General features: G+C 41.6%; 2 protein-coding genes across 2 annotated transcripts; one reads left to right on the forward strand and one right to left on the reverse strand.

Annotated features, from left to right (window-relative positions):
• Positions 1-2005: 2005 nt before the first annotated feature.
• med10 (mediator complex subunit 10) lies at positions 2006-4257 on the reverse strand. Its single transcript, XM_071500854.1, has 4 exons — positions 4000-4257; positions 3839-3922; positions 3223-3325; positions 2006-2809 (listed from the first exon to the last, which is right to left on the reverse strand). The coding sequence occupies exons 1-4, from the start codon at positions 4119-4121 to the stop codon at positions 2714-2716; spliced, it is 405 nt and encodes a 134-aa protein (XP_071356955.1). The 5' UTR covers positions 4122-4257; the 3' UTR covers positions 2006-2713.
• A 1579-nt stretch (positions 4258-5836) lies between these two features.
• Positions 5837-19809, forward strand: ube2ql1 (ubiquitin conjugating enzyme E2 QL1). Its single transcript, XM_071500413.1, has 3 exons — positions 5837-6106; positions 6519-7440; positions 16050-19809. Exons 2-3 carry the CDS (start codon positions 6736-6738, stop codon positions 16179-16181), a joined length of 837 nt encoding a protein of 278 aa, XP_071356514.1. The 5' UTR covers positions 5837-6106; positions 6519-6735; the 3' UTR covers positions 16182-19809.
• The last annotated feature ends 811 nt before the right edge of the window (positions 19810-20620 follow it).

Below are 20620 nucleotides of genomic sequence, written 5' to 3' on the forward strand. Positions count from 1 at the left end.
TTGTGATTGGAGAAAAATATGTTTTTTTAAACAAGATGGGCATTGTGAATTTAAAAGTAAATGCATGCCTTTTCAGCTGCGGCTGCTCAATGATTGTTGGCGCATCGTGCTGCTGGCAGTGTTGGCTGTTCGGGTTGGTTGCATTTTGAATTATGTCTAATTATCCGTGGGTCTAGTTGGATCAAGTGCGGCTGTCCTTGGGCCACTTTTGGATTCGGTTCTTCTTTGTTTTCCTTTGTGTTATTAATTTACAGTGTCAGAAACTCTGGACCCGTGAAATCACCTACTGATAGCTTCTATCTCTATTGCTTGTATTACTCACATTTAAACCACATTTCCCATAAACATTGTTACCTCATGTTTGACACCAGCTTCCTACTCCTTCATCCACACTAACCCGATCTTCGACTATTTCATGTTTATTTATTTTTTGATCACAGTGGATTTAATTACAATTTCATGACACTAATCAAAAAAATAAATACTCTAACTTGTATGAACATGAGAAAGAAATCATACATACAAATAAAATGCACACAAACTTTGAAATCTTGTACTAGCATTAACATCGTCAGTCCTTGGAAGCAAACTCAGAAGCCAGAAAATATTTTTGGCTTATGCACTGGGTGAGCAATTTTCTTTGACGTGACTGGGAACCATCCTTGAGTCTGGTATCCAGTTCTTATCATACTGAGCATCCACGGTTTCCAGTCTTTGTGCTAAACTCAGCCACTTCCTATTAATTGTATAAACTATTCCCTGAAGAACAAGAATGAGAGGCATTAACCATATATTATTATAATAGGAGAATGAACCTATTGACATGATATTAAGTGAATTATAATACCCACAGTACATGCAACACCAAAAACCTAGGTTGAGAGACCAAACAAGAAACAGACCTTTCTGTCTCTGATATTTGGCCTCTCCTCTCCTCTCCTCCTCCTCCCCCCCCCGATAAAAGGTGGAGGCTGGGTCCTCACTAAACCACGGTTGACTAAATGAGACACACATACAGAAGTCCTCAGGGAGGAATGACAAGGAGGAGGAATGGCGAGGGAAGAGGGCTGTCTATATCACCCTGCAGCATAGATCACAAACCAATAACAGGCCTCATTTCCCTCCTTCTGTCCCAGAGGATCGGCCTCTTCGGTCAGAGGGGCGTGTTGCTGCAGTTAAGCCCCAGCAGGAGGAGGCGTGTTGGGCCATGGCCTGCCTGATGACGAAGCCCTGTCTGGTTCTAGGGCATCCGTCGCTGTCTTATAGATACTTTGGGTAGACACACACTTACACAGGCAGTGTGCGGTTACAATACAAGACGTCCCAGAGACGACACTTGAGCTGAATGACCCACGAGCACGTCACTGACCCCTCATCATGTCCATGGAGGTCATGTCTGCAGGTGGTCCACTAACACATTTACACATTTCAATCCTTCATGTTTATCCTTTTAAACACATCTTGATTATTTGGATTTTAAGACAAATTCCACAAATATATATTATCATTATTATTATTTGTAATAGGGATAGTAACAGCTTGGTTAGGTGAAATACTATTTAAATGAATGTTAAACAACAGTATTTTAGTCAGCTCATCCCTGAAAATAATAATATAGAAAAACCATATAATGCAATACATGTGTACTTGCATTTTAAAGATGCTAAAATTGTCAAATATTTTAATCACATTCCATATCGGCACAGAAAACCATCCTTGGAAAATATTCCACTCTAAAGGTATAAGCCCACCCTACTGTACTTTTATATTTTTATTTGCATTTCAGTGTCTATCAATAACTGCAGGTGATCTTTATATATTTTATTCTTTATTTTAGATGGAAGCCAACAAATACTCCATCAAACTGCATTAACTGTTGAACTTAATGAGACATAGATTCTATAATTTTGAAGCACATCAACATCATGCATGGATCACTTACCTGAAATGCTATCCACAAATATTAGATTTCCACTGTAACAAATAAGACAAAACGCACAATAAGTCCAACAAGGATAATTTATTAACAAACATTATAGTACAAACAACTTACAAATAAAGAATGGACTAATTTCTGACCATGTCAAGTGATCAGGCACAGTAGTACCTTCAAATAACATTTGCATTCAATTATCATGGCCATTAGAAACCTGAGCTTCATACAAAATGTTATGAACTGTGTGTGGTACAAATGCATGTTGCACAATGGTTAGGAAGCATTACAAAAGGTAGAGTTTAAGAGTATAAATACACTGTATGTACAACTGATGGAGTAAATCTGTTGATGCAAAGTCAGACGGCACTGTTACATTTTTGTCTGTACAGTTGGGAGCTGTAGAAATATTCTGCTGCAAACTCAGTGTCCATGCATCAAAGGAGACATTAAAAACAAATGTGTCTCCTGGTAACAGAACAAGCCAGCACAGGAAAACTGTTTGTTTCGCCTCACTAGTTCTCCCATATACTTGCTGTTGATTTGCATTCCTTTAAATGAAGTTTAGAAATTAAAAGAAGAGAGGGGATTTGGCTGAGTCAGGGCGCTGAGCATCTCCCTCAGGATACTGGTCAGCAACTGCATCACAACATTTATGAAAAATAATAACTGGGTATTTTCTTATTCTGTTGGCACCCACAGAGGATCCAAACTCCATCCAGGCTTTCATTTTTTTCAAGGGTCACAGGTTGAAGGTCAGGGATCATGGTGCACAAGTCACTAGGAGGGGGCATCCTCTCCATGTATAGCCTTGTATTTGGACATCTCCTCTGGAAATACTTTGCTGAGCTCTGAAATTAGAAGGCTCTTGAACTTCTGTAATGAAAGAAAATAAAACATCAGGTTTATTTCTGGTTTATTACCACTTTTCAATTTATGCAAAGGATAACTAAGAATAACCAAACACATAGTAACTTCAGACCTGATCAGTAAAACCTACTATAAATCTGAATTGTGCCTAACAGCATTAACAAATGACAAAGAAATGTTAGACACCCCTGAATATAGAATAAATACATAAATCAGCTATTTTGTGGAGCAGTGCTTCTACTGAACTATAAAAGGATTTAAGCAATGTCTCCAAGGACAATTCAATAATTATCAGTGGACAAAGCCACTATAACAAAGAGGGCTATCTCAAACAACATGGCTCTTCGAGATGATCCTTGAAAGAGAACATTAGCGTAAAATATTTTGAAGGCTTTGTTTGTTCTTGTAGTGTCTCTTACCGTCATAGTGTCGATCTTCCCCTTGACCTGCTCGTTCCTCGCCAAGGCTCTCTCCAGACATTCCTTGGTGTACAGCTGAGGGTTTCGACCTTGATCAATGTATCTACAAACACATGGAATAATAGCAGCTGAAGCTATCAAGCACAGATAAGGTATTGTAAACTACATTATCTAACTATGGTAAGTTGGTCCATAACATATGAGACTCCATTTTCTTATATGACTTTAACTTCTCGCTTATGTTAAATCATTTCAGCAATCCTCCAGCTATATGCAGTACACTATGTAAAGTGGCAATAAACGGAGTGAACCAGTTCTAACAGTTGAAAATGTTGTATGCCGAATATTAAAGTAGCTCAAAACAATCAAGAATAAAAGTCTCTTGAGGCATGGGACAATGCCAGATTTGCGGACAAGGAATGAAAAAAAAAAACTGAAGGGTTTTTGAATGGGGTTTGGCGTGGCTTTAACACGGAGCTAAATGTATTCTCTCTACACAACAATATGTGTATGTAGGATATGTGTCACAGCAATGACAGAGGAGAGAAGTAAAGACACGGCGGCACTATAGGTAATAAAGCCGGACAGGCACAACAATATATAGTAATGGACTCACTCAAAGACCTCCAGCGGGACGTTGATCTCATGAAGCTGCTGACGGCACTTCTCGATGTCTTGTAGACCAGATATCATGAAATTTCTGAGGAGGAAAATCAACAGAACGGGTCAACAAAATGCTTATTAACGCATTAAAGAGCTCAGCACAACATGACTCACAGTTTCTGGTTGAGTCCTGCCTGGCTGCTAGGCTGGAAGTCGCTGACGATGATTCCCAGCTGTCGAATATTCTCGATAAATTTCTCCAGATGCTCTTCCAAGTTATCAAATTTCTCAGCCATGTTAATTAACGGTTACTAAAGCTGTGAAAATAAATAGAAACTACAACGTTTCGGAGAATATCTTAGTCATATAGTCGCTGTTTACTGTTAGCCACCGACAGTACGACAGCCACAGGGTCGAAGTACTTTACGGCAATAGAATAGCCAATCGCTGCGGGTACTGTTCTGCTACCTTGGTAACAAACAATGACGGACTGCCGTTTTCCGACCCTTCGAGCATCAAATTGTCGCGCTGCGCGTTGGGAAAAGGCTCCTTTGTCAAGACTCTAAAATGAACTGTGTTCAGCACTGCGTTGTGACGGTGACTTCACCGCATCTGCATCTCTCACGTTTATTTAAATAACACTACAAATATATTTATTTCATTCATTTCGAAATATGTCGCATAACAATTATGTCAGTCTAACATGAAAATTCCCAAACTAAAAAAGCGCAAAGTTGTTTCAAAGTCACCATGTCTCCAGCTGTATTGTATTGTTACTGTGTACAGGCAGCACAAACAAAGACAATTTGCTCACATGCTGAATAAGCCATAAAACATAACATTCAAAGGCACAAACCTGCACCTCTTGGTGGAACAGGAAATATGCTTTGGCATTGTCAGCCCAAGTCTGACAGTTTATAACCTGATCCATTCATGTGTTACTGAAATTACTGCTCATAACTGCTGCATCTGTTGTGACACAGTCGATTGTTTGTCAGTGGTGGTTTCAGACTCCACTGTTCAGTGCACATCCTGCTGCAAATCATTCTGCTGCTCAAAGACTTCTATAAAACTACACTATCTCACTGATAGACCAGTCTTTGGCAGTATTCATGGATAAAATCAGGAAAAAGCAGGACAGAGACCTGCATCCACTTAATCCACTACTCTGTGTGAAATAAAATTTGCACAGCTTGATAATATTCTGAATAATACATGCGTTTGTAGTTATGGCCAGTCCTAATATTGATCTGAAGATTGTAGTTTACCGTGATATTTAAATATTCCAACACATTCAGCTATTAACTAACCTGGGAAAACGGTTAAAAGCTCATTAAAACGCGCACTGACAGAGCTGGTGTAAATAGGAGTCTGAAAGTGAAAGTGAATGTCAGTAACAGTAGGACTAGATTCCTCTGGCATGTCCATCTTGCCAAGTCTCTGTTCTTCCAGGTAAACACAGGAACGCCAAGTTACGCGGGGTTTGCCAGAATAAACCAGGAAATACCAGGAAATAAGACATAAACCTTCAAAATAAAATTTATTTTGTAATAGTTGTTGGGGCACCTTGCCCTGGCCAAAGGAATGATTTAGTTCCTAAATGTACCACAATGTTTGTTTGTTTTTTATTTTTTTTATTTTCTGTTTTTGTGTATAAAAGGATTTACCACATTTTTCTGACCTTATTTTAAATAAACTGACTGTAGAGTTAAATAAATGCTATATTTGTCTCAGGAACCGTTCTTTGTGTAACATATATTTCACATTTACTTTGTTTTCTCTGTGTAATTCTTTCTTGGTTCATTTGGGTCATCGTTACGTTTTATGAGAGTTTTATTGGAAAAGGCAATATTTAAGTAGCTTAGGTGATTTGTTATTATCCTTAATGTAATTGCAAACTGCAGTATGTCAATGCTGTAATTCAACATAAAGCATATTCTTCCATAAATGCACGCACTTTAGTGCTTGGTTATCCTTGAACGTAGCCTAACTCCGAGGCTTTTATTTTGAAATGCCCCAGCGTTGCAGCGCCTCGCCGGTGTGGACAGTGGCAGAGAGGCATTACCGGGGGCTGGCTCGTCCTGGGCTGCATTAAAGCTGGAGCTGCCGCAGCTGAGCTACACACATCAAAGGCTCTCCTTCCCCTCCACACTGCAGCGCTCACCGACGGCAGGTCTACTGGATGGTGGAGCCATATCTACTTTTTTTTTTTTTTTAACACACAGTCCGGGCTGCATCACGGGACATAACGCGGACATACTCCGGATTTTAGCTGTCTACGGTAAGCGCGGTCCAGTGCTGGCTCTGTGTGGGCAGGAGAGGAGAGGAATCTCTGGTGTTTTATAATAAGGACTCATGGTTCAGGTTAGCCTGTAGACATAATACGACCATAATACGGTACATGCTATTTTCTCCTATACCGTCCTGTAGCCTGCGTGTTTCCCTATATGATTCCCTTACAGTATGGTAAATGTTTAACATGTAGCCTATTATAAGATCACATCGCTGCTTCTGCGTAAAGCATCGTCCTATCATTGAACCACCGCAGTCACAGTCATGTTGTTGGTCCACTTGCGGGGAAAAATCACCAAATTCCATTGATCTGTTGTGAACATGTCTTGTCGGTGTTGTCTGTGAGAGGATGTTCATCTAAACTCGCATTTATCTGCTGTTTCGTTGTTTTTGGATTGTAGTCAAGCCGTGTCGAGATGATGCACTGAGGAGAAAGCAGCACAGGCTCCCCGGTCGTGTTCATCCTGAGGCTGCAGTGAACGGAGGGGGGATTGCGGTACAACAAGGTTAATAATCACCATCAATAAAGGTCGTCTCTGTGAGCGGGAACCGACTTGAAAGGGTGAATCTCGCCCCTGTGTGGGGGGATCGGCGGAGAAATATAGATCTATAAAAATTATGGCCACCCTACTGCGGAAGATCGGTCTGATCCGTCTGCACGACCGAGACACCGAGGACCCAAAGCACCACCAGGGCTCGTTAAAGGGGACCAAAGGGAACCAGAAAAACAACGCCAACAAACACTGTCAGACCGCCAACGAAACCAACATCCTGAGCACCCCGGAGATTAAGGCGAGGAAGCTGGACCAGCACGGCAAGGACAAGCCGACCGGCAAGGATAAGCAGGGCAAGGATGCGAAGGAGAAGCAGCAGACGGGAGGAGGCGGGAGTAAAGCGACCAGTGCCTCCTCGATAACACCGCTGGCGCCTCATCGGCAACACTGCACCCAGGTCCGGACGCGGAGGCTGATGAAGGAGCTACAGGAGATCAGGAGGTTAGGGGACAACTTCATCACGGTGGAGCTGGTGGAGGACAACCTGTATGACTGGAACGTCAAGCTGCACCAGGTGGACAAGGACTCGGCGCTGTGGCAGGACATGAAGGAGACCTGCACCGAGTTCATACTGCTCAACGTCACCTTTCCCGATAATTTCCCCTTCTCGCCGCCGTTCATGCGGGTCCTGACGCCCCGGTTGGAGAACGGCTACGTGCTGGATGGCGGGGCCATATGCATGGAGCTGTTGACCCCCCGCGGATGGTCCAGCGCCTACACGGTGGAGGCGGTCATGAGGCAGTTTGCGGCCAGCCTCGTAAAAGGACAGGTGAGGGGAGGAAGGGGCTGGTGGGTGAGGGTCCTAACTTGGAATATCATCAACCATACGGCATGTTAATCATCTCTACTACATTTTATTTTCAGCCATGACACGCACTGGATATGAGCAATTCCATTAGGCATCCATGCGTCATGCGTAATTAACGTGTAAACTGCTTTTACGCACATATAACACATGTCCACCATGGCATGACTTTTAGTCTTAAGCCTATATGAAGTTTAAACCATTATCATTTTTCTTATAATTCAATTGAAAAAAATATGGAAATGTATTTTTGGTAATTTCATCTGCTGATTATAAGTTCCTGAATCAGGTGTCCTTTTTGGACACTAGTGGAGAAAGCTCTGAAGACATGAATGTAGGGAAAAACATCCTGAATCAAGTGGGTCCAAGTAGGAATACTGTTTTACTTTAAATTTTCAAGGAAAAAAAATATCAGAAATAACAAAATGATTTGGTAAAATTAGTATATACTCTGCTCCTGTAGTCTATTTATAAAATGTTTACCATCACTGCCAGCTGTAGGTGCTGCACTTTAATATCTCAGACCTCTAGTCTCCTCATCCACCCTCCCCTCTGCTATGAGCAAACCCATGATTGTGAATATTATTAATCTTTATGGGACTTTATGGCGGCCATTTCATGTAGTGCAACGCTCAGTATCTCCTCGATGCCAGCTCTTCCCTGCAGTCCCAGTTTGTCACCTACATAAATCAGCTTCCTTTGGCAACACAGACCTGCTGCCATGCAACAGAAAAGTCTTCATGCAGGTTGTAATGCAGTGCAACAATAGCTGCGCTCCTATCAGATTATTCTAAAGCAGGGGGTATTCAACATGTGAAAAGAGTGATAGAAAAAACCTGGGATGGAGAGACAGATGAATAAATAGAGACAGCAGGTAGCCTACCTACCAGCAGTCCTCAGTGACTTAGACTGACTGGATTATGTAATCCTGTCAAATCTGTTTTTCACATTGTCAGTGCACTGCAGCAGCAGCAGCAGCAGCAGCAGCAGCAGCAGCAGCAGCAGCAGCAGCAGCAGCAGCAGCTCTGTAATTCCAATGGAAATAGCTGCATCTCTAAATGCACTCCAGGCTCTAATCGTTTGACTAGATTTTCTGTTTTCCACCCAGATAGGAAAGATTGTTATCTAATGTGTTTTCTAATGCTCAGATTTGTGTCATTTTCCAGTCATTTCATGCATAGAGTCTGCTTCATTCACCTCACTCACTCTCTGTCTTTTGACGTCACAGCTGTGTGACGGCACCGTAGCAGGAGACCTTATGTAAACTGTCGCTGGATTCTCCAGCCCAACCCCCCCGAGCCTCAGTGCTTTTTTTTTTTTTAGCTTTGATGATATAACTTAACATTATTCCCGAGTCATCTGTGGTCATTAAGCATCTGTTACCGAGAGAGGTCATGCAAAAACTGTACCCAAAGCAGAGAGAGAGAAGAAAATGTGTGTGTGCTCATCTTGATTTGGTGCTTGAGGAGATGAGCCAGCAGCTCTGCAGTGCTCCCTAATTATGGTGCAGTGTCTTCCATCTCCAGTTTGCTAATGGAAACAATATTGATTAATTATTCCTCTGTGTATGTGTGTGTGTGTGTGTGTGTGTGTGTGCGCGTGTGTGCATCTCTTTATCTCTTTGTTTGCCTCTTCTGAGCATGTGTGTCTACACATGCGCTTGCATGTGTTTCATGTCCTAATTTTGTAGATGCACTTGTCTCTCATGCATCACGACAAACAGAGTACACACAACTATATATAAACCAAAACACACACAGGATATATTTATTCATCCTTGGACACCGGCACCCTGTGACAATAGTGTTGTGGCTTGTATAGAAACTACCACACTATTTTTAGTGTGAGAGGATACATGCGGTGACAAAGTGGTGAGGTGAAAGTCAACAAAGCCACACATGTCCTCACCTGCAGATGTGAGGAAACACACACACCATCACCAGAGGCTGAGATAAGGCGAGATTTTAGGAGGGTTGACAGCGATCGTTAGTCTCCTTCAGATACTTAGGGTAATTTCTGATTTTAAGACACTCACCGCCACAGTGTAATCTGTCTTGTGTGGCAGTAAATTTGCCCCAGGTGTGCAGGTGGTAGAACACAGCTAGTGTTAAGTGTGGGCAAACTCAGCATTACGTTGTATGTAGGCGCCTTTGTAGTGGGAGCCAATCTGGGAATTGATCTGTAGTGCTGTATTGTTGTCTGTACAGCAGTGTTTGTAGAGGACACCAGTCTCATTTAAATGATAATGATGATGACGGTACATTTAATACTCAATACAACCTGTTCTGCTCTTGTCACTTTGCACTGCATACACATCTTATTGGATTTCTTTCTTGATTTCTACATAAAAAACCCAAAGGAATCCCACAAGTTACCAATCACTTGTACTCACTTTATTGACAAAGTTTGGATCTCCAGACCTCCATTACGTAAAATTCAGAAATTGTTATTTCATTATTATTCATCTCAAAATATAAACTTGTTGACAAATAAAACTTGAAATAAACTGTTATCAAGTGCCAAAAATAGACCCCTTAAGTAAACAGATGTAACACAAGTCGCCTGGTGGATTTTGACAATTTGGTAATCCTAAATCTTTTATTAATGGGACTTGCCAAACATTTACTGGTTTTAGCTGCTCAAATTTGATAATTACAATTTTTTTATTAACTTGAAGATGGAATATCTTTGAGTTTAGACTTTTATTCAGACAAAAGTCATCTTGGGGCCTGGAAATTCTGGTATTTTTCTTTTACATTTTATAGATTAGCCAATGGAAGTATAATCACAGATGAATAGATAATGAAAATTCACCAGTTACAGTCCTCGATCCATATCTATGACCAAAAAAAAAAAAAAAAAAACAAGAAAAGAATCCCAAAAACTAAATGAAATTACCTAAAGTTCCATCAGTTAAATCTGTCACTTCACTAAAGTCTGGATATTCACATCATGACATCATCAGGTTATTTTTACAAATGGGGAAGTCCCTCCAGAGCCACAGACGCTGAGGTTGAGTTGTACTCCATGTGATGAGCGTGTTTCATGTGTAAAATCAGTGGAGTGCCCCTTTAAAGCTTCCTCTTTTCTGTGCTGGATTTCATTGTTCTGTTGAAGTTCATTTGTACACCACGCAAAGATGAAAAAGACAAGAGGAACCAAAACCAGTGACATAAACTGAACAGAAAAACCCCAGTATCGTTAGCCTTAATGACCCTGCCATCAGTCCCGTCAGCACCCACGGGGCTTTCCTTACTGATCTGATGAGGATGATGATGACATTGATCCCTGTTTGTTTATCCCGACCCCTTTAAGCACATGTCTGTGTTATGCAATCCTCCCCCGACCCCAGAGCTGCTTCCCAACATGCATTGGGGCCTTCCCTGCTCTGCCCATTGACTGATCTCCATTCACATGATTACCCAGCAGCCACTTTACACGAGTGTGTCCCTCTCAAAGAGCGAGCGCTTAGCTGAAATAGATAAACACTGACATGGCACTGTACAGGCCCAGGGCACTCGCTCAACTGAACCGCAACACACACACACACACACACACACACACACACACACACACACACTCTTTTGTTTTCCCATTCTTACCCACACGAGCAGATATTTTTACTTCCTCCCTCCGTCCGTCTTTGAATGCGTCATGCTGAGCCATTCTTGCAGATGACTGCGAGCACAGTGGATTTAATTAATGTTCAATTTCCCCTTTTCAAGATGGAGTCACAGACTTTTGTTATAGGCTCTTTAATCAATACACATAATCAGAAGCAAATCTTCACTTTCTGTCTGACTCTCATTTGCCTGCTCTTTGTCTCTGGTCTTAATCTGTATTTCTGCCTCTTCATCTGTCATCTCCCTCTTACATCAACACAACCACTGTTTTCAGCGTAGGTGTATACAAACTGAGTCCATCTAATTTGTGCCTACACACACCCACCACATAGCGTTCTCCCCGTAGGTAACAAACCAATGAGAAATTGCCAGCTATTGTGTGTAAAAACAAGTACACGCTGTTCACAGTGATTGGTTTAATGACAACGCTGTGTTCAGCTGAGGGTACAGTCATCCCCGCCATCGATCACCATGGTAATCACACCTCTTTAACAATGGCCATTCGCCATAACAACATCAATCCAAGGCAGCCGCCGCCATTTTGAGGTGGTGACAGCTTCCATATGGCGGGATGTGAAGATATGCATGGATAATGAGGTTGCATGTGATTTGAAAAGGGAGCAACATTTCCCAGCTTTTCGCCAATGCTCTCTGACAGCAGCCAACCGGTGCATTATCTTTGCTTGTCAGCCTGGGTAATCTGTATTACAGGCTTCTGGCTGCACAGGGGAGGCTGAGCAGGTTTCAGACAGTCCCTGCTTAGGTGTCACCCAGTCGGTTTGTTTTTCCATTTTAAAGGCTCAGTGGATCAATTGTTTGAGAAAAGAGAAGGTTGTCTTCCAAAGTAGCTTTGTAAAAGAGAGGAACAGAAAGTACATCTCCAAGGGACACTGCATGTAATATCTCTGGATGACTCACTCATTGAAAAATGCATGTAGGTTTTCAAAACAAGTGAAAAAAAAAACCCCACACAATGGGAAATTTTTTTTTTGTTTCCAGTGTAAATCAACTTCAAAAATCCTGTCATTGTTTCCATGCTGGAAATGAGATCAGCCAAATTCTGCTTCTTCACTTGAAGCGTTTCATGTGTCAAGCTCAATATGAGATTGAAGGACTTGTCATGGTGGATATTTGCAGCGAGGATTGATTTCAATATTGAAAACATGAGGAGAAACAAAAGGACGAGCTCCTCTAAATGTGTCTATCTGTGAGACAGAGAGACATAGTGAGAGAGGGTGTGAGTATCACTAAGCTCCACGGTGAAATGAGGCCAGTGTTGCTACAGGAATGGAAACTGTAACCCTAATCTCCAGATCATTCAATGTTATCACCTCATCTCCCTTTATCCCCTGCATCACTTTTGACCCAAAATAGCAGAGCAAGTACGCAATAGGACACACTGATCATCCATCAAATGTCATGGGAGTGGAGAATTAACATTGGGCTGTGTTTGATGTATCTCAATGCACATAGAAGCACGTAGTGAAAAACCGTAGTCCTAAAATCCACTTTTTGTGAAAGAAGGTGAAAAATGTAAATATTTTCGGTGCCCATGCTTTCTAATGATCTAAAGATCTGTTCTAAATGTTGTGGTGCATAACAAATAATCACTGTTATCTTGTTTAATCTCTGTATCTTTACCTAAATCTTGTTTTAAGCCCTTAGTTCCCCATATTGTGGCAGAAATTGTTTAAAATAAGTGTTATTTTTTTCAACCCAGGGTTGAACCAGTGTTTTACATTGATACCTTGTGCAATCGACACTGCAGGGAAATCCTCTTTTTCAACACATTGTAATTATACTTTCAAATACAATACTACAAACGTGTACATACTGTAAATAGGGCTTAGAAGTATTAAGCGTGGCTAAGGCATAAATATGAAAGTATTGTAACATATAAATGTTCAGTTCCAGTGATACAACAGCAAAGCAAAAAAGGGCAAAGAACAAAAAGGAAAAGGAACAGCAAAAAGATGAATAAATACCAGATTCACATTTTGCTAATCATATTGTAACAAGCTAGCAGGAACAAAAAAACCCACTGAAAATATCAGTGGCAATGATTTACATGTTTCCAAATATAAATCAGCAAGTTGAGTGATATTAAAAAAAAATAAAATATCTCCTCAAAGTTGTAAAACAAGACAGTTTTTAGACTCAAGTCAATATCTAAAGCTAGTCAAGCTACATTAGCTCATTTAGCACTAAAACAAGCTAGCAACTCATCCGAAGAGATAAGGCCAGGACCAGTCACTAATAGAGCGGCACATAAGGCCTCATAAAAACACTTGGGTTATTGCTGTATATGGATTGAACAAACAACATATAATGAGTTAATCAGTGAGATTTAGAGGTGCTGGCAGGTGTATTTTGTTGACTTCAGACAGACCTAGGCTAGCAGCTAGCAAGTTTCCCAATACTAACAGCAGCAAACCAGATACACAATAACCATACTTTCCAAAATGTCGAACTATTCCACCAGATAGAGACTGACAGATTGAAAAGATAATCATAGCTGCCTCTGTATCACTAAATAACAATGGTTAACTCCTGGGCCCTTAGCTGTCCAGTGGCAGAAACATATAGCTTAAGGATTAAGGTGCAGACTGTAATAATATAAGTGCTTTTATCTGTTCTGCACTGCAGAATCCATCTGAAAGAATTTCATTAGTATTGGTTTCAGTGGAGCGGAGTGTCCTCAGTGCCATTTTCTCCCTGCCAAGAAATGTTTGGGTAGAGGGAAGTGGTGCAATGTTACAGAGGGTGTACAAACAAATACAGTAAAGTACCTGACATGTTCCCCTGCTGCAGGGTGTTGTGTCTAGTGAGTCAACCACAGCACAAATTTAAATATAGCCGCAGTGTGACCAGCGGACAAAGATTTACTGTGCAGTCAGATCTGTTTATCATGACCTTCCCTTTGTGACGTGTCTGTTTCGGAAGTGATTTTGATATGTAAATCCATGCACTTCAAACTCAACTGAAAATCATATGAATCATGTCTTTGTCGTGGCTGTGATGCCATGGCTGTGTTTCTATGTGAGCATCGTTTTACAACATGAAGATAGTTGTTTCTCTTCGTCTCTCTATTCATCCTCCCACGCATTCTTCTTCAGGGAAGACTTAGCACCGCTGCCAACAACAGAATAAGCAGCTTTATCGTCACAGGCAACACCCACACCTCTTTTCTCCACCCTCCACCCCCCATGTCATCCCACTTTTATTATTAGAACCAGTGTGTGAAAGGAGGAGGATTTCAACAAGCCTGGGTGAAAATATCGTGGTGCTCTGAGTGAGATGCTTTTCACGTTGAGCACGAGAGGGTTAACCCGCTCATATATGTTTATTTCTGTCATATTTACAACCTATTCATCATTTAAGTGCAGTGGTTGGTTCTGCCCTTCACTTCACAGTGGAGGGTATATTTTCACTTCTGATTCAACCTGACATCTTAAAAGCCATTTGCCTGCCTTTAAACATTGATCTAATGTTGGTCAACCTGCATTCAGATCACTTGTCCTGTCGACATCTCACCCTGCAGCTGTGCAGTCACCATCCTGTTCGTCCACGTGCACGTGTGGGCTGTGTCTCTGCCTTCCTATATTTGGTCTGGAAATGGGTTTTTCAGAATGAGCTCGACAAGACAACTGACAATTGTGAACAAGAGAACCCTCTTTCTTTTGATCTTGCGATGCATATCCAGATAGGACAAATAATATTTTGACATTTGCTTGTTTTTTTAACTTCCACTTCTTTTTAAGGACCTCTCAAAAAGAAAAACCAACGTCAATATGCAAGAAAATTTCTGTCCTCTTGCTTAAAGCTTAAAGAAAAATGGGCTGAAGTAGAATCACAGATCAATTTTCTCCAGAATGATTCTGTTTTCTAGCAAACAAAAATCATGCCATTGGAATTATTTAGATGTTTTGATTATTTAGCAATAATTTAAGTCACTTTTCAAGCTTCTTCAATGTGATGATTTGTTGTTTTTCACTGTTTTGTGTTATTGTAACAAAACAAAGACGTCACCTTTGGCTTTAGGTAGCTGTGATGGCCATTTTTCATGATATTTTACAGTCTAAACAATTGATCAAGTTAATAACTGGCAGATGAATCTATAATGAAAATAACTGTTAGTTACAGCTTTAATATAGATGCTGTAGTCATCTAAAATATGACACACAGTGGCTTTAAAGTTTAAATGAAGTTGATTTTGCAGCCTTGCAAACACAACCGTAGGGCTTGGAATTCAGCCTCTGTCTCCATTAGTCTCATAGTTGTGGCTGAACAAAAATACATCCATCACCTAATGGCAGAGATCCCAGGTTTAGATCATCATCATCAATTGTTCTTTGACTCAGAACATGTTTGTCTGGCCCATTTGGTGAAAATTCATTCATAATGTGGAGGTTTTCTCTTGATACACAGCCAGACAAACAAACCTACTGTGTGAAAATAGCTTCTTTGGAAGACATGCTTAAATTTAAATATTCTTCACATTATATTTGTTCCCCTGTTCTGTTGTATTTTCTGTAAATTCTATCCACCTACATGATGATCTAAATGTTTCTTCCCTGTATTTTCCCTTAATTAAACTTATTTGACCATTAAATGAATAGTTTGACAGAGTTAGATGAGAAGACTGATACCTCTCTCATGTTTATCCAACAAATATGAAGCTACAGCCAGCAGGTGGTTAGCTTAGCTTAGCACAAAGACTGGAAACAGGGGGAAGCAGCTAGCCTGGCTTTGTTTAAAGGTAACAAAATACATTGTTACTGTTACCTATTCTACATATGCATGAAATGACCAAATAGAAATTTGCAAAGGCCCAACTATGACTAAAGAAACTGAAGACATGACTTGTTTGATGGCTTCGGTATTTTTTAAAATCTTTCCACACAACCTAACCTCCTCCCCTCCTCTCTCTGTATCTGTCTCTCCTCACAGGGACGTATATGTCGGAAAGCAGGGAAGTCCAAGAAAGCATTTAGCCGTAAGGAAGCCGAGGCCACCTTCAAGTCCCTGGTGAAGACCCACGAGAAGTATGGTTGGGTGTCCCCACCGGTGTCCGACGGCTGAGTGCTCAGCCGCCGACCCCCTGACCCCCGTGCTAGCCGGACGTATCCAGCTAGCCCTGACACGCAAAACGACACACCACGCTAACCCAACAGTCTCTCTTCTTTACCTTTTTGGTGTTTCACTCCAGTTTTTTTTTCTTTTTTTGGTTCTTTGTGTGTCTGTGTTGCTATTTTTTTATTTGTTTTTTAAAAATCCATCTTCACCAAGACTCTCAGAGAGCAGATACACCGTCGTCATCGTCACTCCTCCACCAAGAAGCGACTTTCGCCCCCACCTCTCTCGCCCGGGGAGATTCTTTCTCACATTTCGGAAAGGCCTGAAAGGGAGTTGTGTCTGTGTGTGTGTGTGTGTGTGTGTGTGTGTGTATGTCTGTCACTCCATCAGACATCAGCTGGGAGTGTGTGCACGTGCATCGGAGTGTGCGTTACAGTGATGGATTTCTTTTTATTTTTTTGTTTGTTTGTTTTTTTTCCAACTCACACCCATGCACGTGCGGTTGGACAAATCAAACAGCGTGGACTTCTCCACCCATGTGAAAGACTACTAAATGAAGGAGACTCATCCCCCTCTCCTGTTCTCACCGTCCCCTCCTCTCCTCTCTTCCCATCCCTCGCTCCCTTCTTCTCTCTAGCAATGGACTGGCATTACTTCCCACGTCTCTCTCTCTGTAGCTGTCGGGTCATTTACATGTAAATGAAGCTGTTAATGTTTAATAGACGGGCAGCGCACTGGCGTTTATACTCACTCATTCACTCCTTCATTTCCCCTTTCTTTCGACTGTGCTGTTGCTCACAGTTCAATGCAACATGAAGATTGTAATTTACATGGAGCTGTGCTCTCTCTCTCTCTCTCTCTCTCTCTCTCTCTCTTTTTCTGTCTCTTTCTTTAGCTGGCTCGCTCACTTTGTTTCTCTTTCTTTCTCTCCGTCTCTTGTGGCTAAATTTAGAGCTCACTGTTGCGTAGATGGATATTGATTTCTAATGGAGAAAAAAAAAAGTCACATGTTGCTTTATGCAGAGACTATGTATGATAAATAGAATGACTGTCAATCACCTCTCTTTCTTCTTCTCTCTACTCTCATGTTATTGTGTGTGTGTGTGTGTGTGTGTCTGTAGGAGAGGAAGAAGACTGTAATTCCCATGATTTAGATACCAGATGGTACAGCTGAAGGCCAGGACTCAGTATGTGTGTGTGTGTGTGTGTGTGTGTGTGTGTGTGTGTGTGTGTGTGTGTGAGCAAGGGAGATGACCCTTTAAACAGAGAAAAATATGATTTACTGTGAATGACACTAAGGCCTAAAGGGAGTGCTGTTTTTTTTTTTTTTAGCTAAATGACTGTACTTGTCGCTGTCTTGCTCCACTGTCTGTTAGCTCCTGATTATCACTACTGTAAACACGTGTGTGTGTGTGGTTGTGAGTGAATATCTCCGTGCACAAAGCCTTGTCTCTGATTCATGTAAAGAACTAAAAGTCAGTAGAAAATACGCTTCGGACAGTTAGCTGCACTTGAGACTCGTGCGCGCACACACACACATTGAGTTCATCAACACACACGCATACACACACACACACACACACACACACCTCCAACCTTGACAGCAGCAGTAACCACCCAGAAATGAAGACCGACAGGAGCTCGAGCGCCGCCGTGGATTGGAGTAGTGCTTTAAATGAGCGTACGCTTCACAGCCCACCTGATTGATGTCTGCTGAAAGAGAGGCAATCGGCAGAGGAGGGGAAGAAGAGGAAGAACAGAGGGAGAGGAGGGAATCGTCGGAGCTTTGATCACTACCGGCTGCTCCTCGGAAATGTCAGGCGGCTTGCAAAATGGCCGGATATTATTTGCTCTACCTGCTGTAGTTACTTAGGAAACACAAAGTTCCTGAGCTCCAACCTGTGAAAGGACTCTATAAATATCTAATATTAGCTCTGGCTGCAACAGCATCATCAGTCTCAATCAATCGGGCACCCACTAGTCACACACTATCTGTCCGTCCAGTCCAGTGGGCTCCTCTTGTGTTTGTTTTGCTATCTGCCAGTTAAATGTCAGAGGGAAAGCTGCTAATTGGTCTGACATTTCGGCAGAGCGTCATTAGAGGAGAGCAGCGAGAGCAGAAGGATGGAGGATGTCAAACCTCCTGCTCGGCACTGACATTTTGTCACTTTCCGCTCCTGCCCTGTTTTTTTTTTTTTTTTTTTTGTGAGGGGGAGGGGGGTAGGGGAAGTAGGGAGGACAGACAGCGGGTTAGGTGAAGGGACGCTGGGGTATAGGGGCAGCTCGATGCCAGTCAGCTCTCAGCAGGCCCAGCTGTAATCCTGGAGCAGGGTGTTTAAACCGCTGAGCTGATGCCAAGCGGCAGTGCCAGCATGCCACGTTTGGACCGGGTTATGCTGCATTTCCAAGAGCCCCCACCCCCCCACCCCCACCCCCTCTTTCCCCACACACACACACACCCTTGTGTTGCATTTGTGGTCAATAACACATGTTTGTCTGTGTGTGAGTGCATGTGTGAGCAAATATGTGTGTTGCACTCCCGTCATGAAAAAGAGAAAAAAAAAGGAAAAAAAAAAAAAAACAACAACACACCATCTGGTATGTGATCATGTACGAAAGCGTGTTGGTCCTCTTTGAATTTGGCTAGTCATTTCAGGGTCGATTGTATAGTGATCTCTTGGCTCGTCAGCGGAGAAAACTGTAAACTGAATTATTATTAAGACAAAATATCTCAAAGCTCAGTGTTTGCTGGTTTCAAGAGAATAATTTTGTGATATAGTTTAGATTGGTAGTTTGCAGACACTAACTGGGTGAACTGATTATGTTGTATTATATCTGCATGTGATACGTGATTGGTAGCTAGCTACTGTATATCCTTTTTTCAAGAAAAGCTAGAAAAAATATGGGGAAAAAACAAAAATGCAAATGCTTTTCTTTTCTTGGTCTTTTTTTTCTTTCTTTTTTGGGTTCTGTACTGTATGTATTTTTTTTTTCTTTCTAAGCGTCCTAAAATGTCACATTGTGTTATATGAATGTTTGTGTTTTAATTTATTTGTGGTTTGCCAAAATGAAGATTTGAAGCATGTTGCAGGTATTGTCACAAGAAAACGAGAAGAAAAAAAAAAAAACATACTAAGAATGATAGCCTAAGTATTTGTGTGATGGGGGAAGGTGTGTTTATTTGGGGGGATTTCAGGGAGTTAAGAAGGACAAAAGGTTGCAAAGCCTCGAGATTAAAAAAAGGAGCATTTGCTTTAATGGGAGAGCATCAAAATGGAATCAAGAAAATTCCTACGCTCCCTTGAATACTCCCTAGTCCCCTCCATGATGTCACTACTGTCCCTTCCCCTGTGGTCCTGCTCTAGACAGTGATTTGGCTTGTGGGTAATGCAGTCAACACAAAGATCTGGACTAAAGTTCCCCTCTGTCAAAGATCTAGGATCAGTGTGACTTCCCTGTGCTTCAAATCTAACTCATTAAGGGAATCTGACCTGTGATCAGTAACTCTGGGCTACTTCGTCCCACTCCTGACTTGAGAGTGTTTGGTCGAGACCAAGGTCTTAAAAGTTCAAAAGGTGAAAGGTCGTTGCAAGACCAAACAGGAATGTGCAATAAAAGTTACAGCTTATTCAAACTCTGCTGATTTGGTGGTTTTGTTTTATATGGGCATTATGAGCTAATGTCACATCTGGGACGCTTCTGAGCCGCCCCGCTACACATGCATACATTTTAATGACCCACTTCAGTTCTGCTGTGCCCTCTGCCTGGCCCCTGCATCGGCCTACTTTCATTTACTGCAGTCAATAAGACAGTGTTTTTAACATCCTCAGTGAACACAGGCTGTAATCATCTGTCCCTGCTCTTGTGCTTTTATCAGACAGCCTCCAGCCTTGATGGAAACACAGTGTTCCCTCTGCGTGTGTGTTGAGTGGTCCACTTACAGGCGCCTGTGTTGCGCCCGGGTCTGTAAGTGGATGTGTTAAAAAGAGTGTATGCAAGGGTCATGGGGAGAGATTAAGGATGGATTCCAGCTGAATATAACATTCAAACTCTTTGGTGAAGGCAAAAATATGTGCGTAGAAAAAAAAAAAAAAGAAAAAGAAAAAAAAAGAACGTAAAAAGAAAATTCCATGTTTTTTGCAACATCAGTCTTTGTTTAGTTTTGATTTATATCGTTTTTTAGGTAGCTAGAATGGAGTCCAGCAGGCAAGGATGACAATACCGATGATGATTTTGCAGACCGACTTTGGCCCATTATACTTGCTGTAGTTGTGCAGTCACATCTTTCCTTTGCATTGAGGGCTTATAGAGTGCCACAGGAATGATACCCAGATATTAGTTGGCATTTTAGCTGTTTCCCTCGTCCTGAAGTCTATTGGTTTTTTGTTAGATGCCTAAAATAAGGTCTGTGGTTAACACAAGCTCGGGACATTTTCACATTTTAT

The sequence above is a fragment of the Trachinotus anak genome, unplaced genomic scaffold (genome assembly GCF_046630095.1).
Source record: "Trachinotus anak isolate AG129_WGS33_773 ecotype Australia unplaced genomic scaffold, CSIRO_AGI_Tana_v1 ptg000016l, whole genome shotgun sequence".
Taxonomy (NCBI): Eukaryota; Metazoa; Chordata; class Actinopteri; order Carangiformes; family Carangidae; genus Trachinotus; species Trachinotus anak.